The following is a 2,567-nucleotide window of genomic DNA, read 5'->3' on the forward strand; positions in this document are numbered from 1 at the left end:
ATATCACCGAGTCGGCCGGACACGAGAATTTATGAACATCTCATCAGCCGATGCATCACCGAGGCCGGCATTTTCAAGCCGAATCGTTTTCAGCTTGGCCTTTAATTTAGCAGCCAAGCAGAGGCAGACCAGGCAGAACTTGCAGTTCAAATTTTCATGATCCGAGACAACATCGGTCAAACCAGCATTGATTAGTAAATTTTAACAAGAGTTGCGATAGGTGTAACTGACTTGTGGGATTCAAACCCAGGGCATACATACACAACGTACCCTCCCAGCATAACCACGAAGCCAAGCCAACGTTGGAAGACGATCGCGGCCAGTATCTTTTACCTGCCTGCAATTTGAACCCGGGCGTCCAAGCTCGGCACTTTGTAAGTCACCCGTTCTCGGCATAAGACAACTAAGACAACTACCCGTTCTTGGGACTTTGGATGTTACAAGCCTTGGATTAGTAAATTTTAGCCAGCGTTACAAAAAGGCCGTCTTCGCTCTATGTGACTTCTGGGATTTGAACCCAGGGCATACCTCCCAGCTCAACCACTAAGCCAAGTCAGCACTGCAAGAGGAAGTTGGTCAGTATCTTTTAGCTGACGACCATGTCACTCTAATATAGTAGTAAGTAAAAAACTGTTTAGGATGAACAGCATGACTTGTTAGGGATTTGAACCCAGGGCATACATAGATACAATGCGTACACCTCCCACCTTGACCACTGAGCCAAGTCAATGATCCACCTGGCCTGAAAGCTCGGCACTTTGTAACTTACCCAGCGTAAGACAACTAACCTGGGTCTGNCAGCTCGGTAAGAATTGATTAGTAAATTTTAGCCAGAGTTACAAAAACGAAAGAGTGGAATGGTTGTAAGGGATTTTTGGATTTGACCCAGGGCATACATACACTCGGTACCCCTTCAGGCTTAACCATTAAGGCAAAGCAACCGGTGGAAGACATTGTTGGTCGGTATCTTTTAAGTAACTGCTGACCATGTCATTCTAATAGCAGCAAGTAAAAAATTTGTTTAGGATTAAAACCGGCATACATAGGTCAGTCAGTATCTTTTACCTGCAGTAAGTAAAAAACTTTTCAAAACGCGAATCTATGACTTGTTCGGGATTTGAACCCAGGGCATACATACATATACTACGTACACCTCCCAGCTTAACTACTAGGCCAAGCCAACGTTGAAGACAATGTCGGTCAGTATCTTTTACCTGCCGACCATGTCACTCTAATAGCAGCAGTTAAAAGGACAAATTCTGTGCAGTGACTTGTTCGGGGGGTGAACCCGGTGTATAAGACAACCCGGTGCCTGGCCAAGTCCGGCAAAAAAATGTAACTTAGCTGACGACCATGTCGAATACTTGTTCGGGTGCGATTGAACCCAGTCCTATAAACTCAGCACTGACTTGTTCGGCATTTAAACTACAGTTCAAGCTGGGCCCGGACATGAGACCAATTGGAGTACGAAATCAAGAATTCACCCCTTATCCCAGATTTACCAACAATCTTTGGAAGCCAGCATGGTCTAATGGTAGTTGGCTTCCGGGTTCAATCCCCGGCCATGCTTATGTTTATGACTCTTTCAACTCTTTTTTGCAATTTGGCCTCGAGGCCTGTGCCGCCATCATTTATGCTTCTGATATAGGGTTGCATCGAGGGTTGTAATTTAACCTGAAAACATCCGTGTTTCCCCTTTAAAAACCCTCTCGCATTTCAAGGACCCATCTTCACCCCCCTCATCTGTGACATGAATAACTTCACCCCCATGACAATCTGGAGTCTGTTGGGTATCCCTCCACCCAACCCCTACCCTGTAGGTTCTGTACATCTCCATTGGTCGTAACCAGCTGATGATTCGTCAGAAAGGAACCCGAGTCTGGTATAATATGAGTAGCGGTGGCCTCATGTTTGCAACCGTAGACTCCACCGGCAGGTTGCCAGACGTGAGCAATCCCCTTTGTACTTCCTTTTTCCCACTAACATGGTGATTAGGGGACGATACTCTTGACCATCATCGATGACGACGGCGAGAGGGTTACCTTACCGTACGTCCTTTTTACTCTATCCAAACCCCCATTCAAACCCCCGCACAGAGTAAGTCTTCTACTTGGTGAGGATTCAAAAATCTGACTGCCAGCAAGTTACAAACAATGATGTCCAAACTGTCCAAACTCCATCTACTTAATAGTTAGTAGCATACATGTATATTTTTTGGACAATCTACAATTTTTTTTTGGGCATATTTAATATGAAGTCCTGTGGTGGACATAATAATGAAAGCAGTAAGAAAGCGGGGGGATCTTGGAGCAACTTTGTCCAATGGAGACCGGCATAGTAACAGCTTGGCGTTTATTTCAGGCAGCCGAGTGTGGTTGTTTGAGCCAGACCCGTTCCAACATGGGTATGTTTACAAGAAACATTGGTCGGTATAAACTTGGTAGGGATTTTGAACCGGGGGTGTGCATAATATATTTCACTGCCTTGTGAACGTCACCGTGCTCAGCTTCTTGGGAAGTCATGGACCCAGTAAACTGCATGACCGAATACTGGACCATGACCGGCAA

At 45.5% G+C, this 2,567-nt stretch overlaps 1 protein-coding gene across 1 annotated transcript in view; it reads left to right on the top strand.

Annotated features, from left to right (window-relative positions):
- Window positions 1–1,193: 1,193 nt before the first annotated feature.
- Window positions 1,194–2,567, top strand: part of LACBIDRAFT_334945 (uncharacterized protein) — a gene marked incomplete at both ends in the record, with an annotated part of 2,621 nt that continues 1,247 nt past the window's right edge. Inside the window, 5 exons of the mRNA XM_001889779.1 lie at window positions 1,194–1,199; window positions 1,821–1,946; window positions 1,996–2,097; window positions 2,362–2,404; window positions 2,507–2,529. Of these exons, the coding sequence (XP_001889814.1) occupies window positions 1,194–1,199; window positions 1,821–1,946; window positions 1,996–2,097; window positions 2,362–2,404; window positions 2,507–2,529 (300 nt within the window). The remainder of the gene's footprint in view (window positions 1,200–1,820; window positions 1,947–1,995; window positions 2,098–2,361; window positions 2,405–2,506; window positions 2,530–2,567) is intronic.

This window comes from Laccaria bicolor, genomic scaffold (genome assembly GCF_000143565.1).
Source record: "Laccaria bicolor S238N-H82 LACBIscaffold_73 genomic scaffold, whole genome shotgun sequence".
Taxonomy (NCBI): domain Eukaryota; kingdom Fungi; phylum Basidiomycota; class Agaricomycetes; order Agaricales; family Hydnangiaceae; genus Laccaria; species Laccaria bicolor.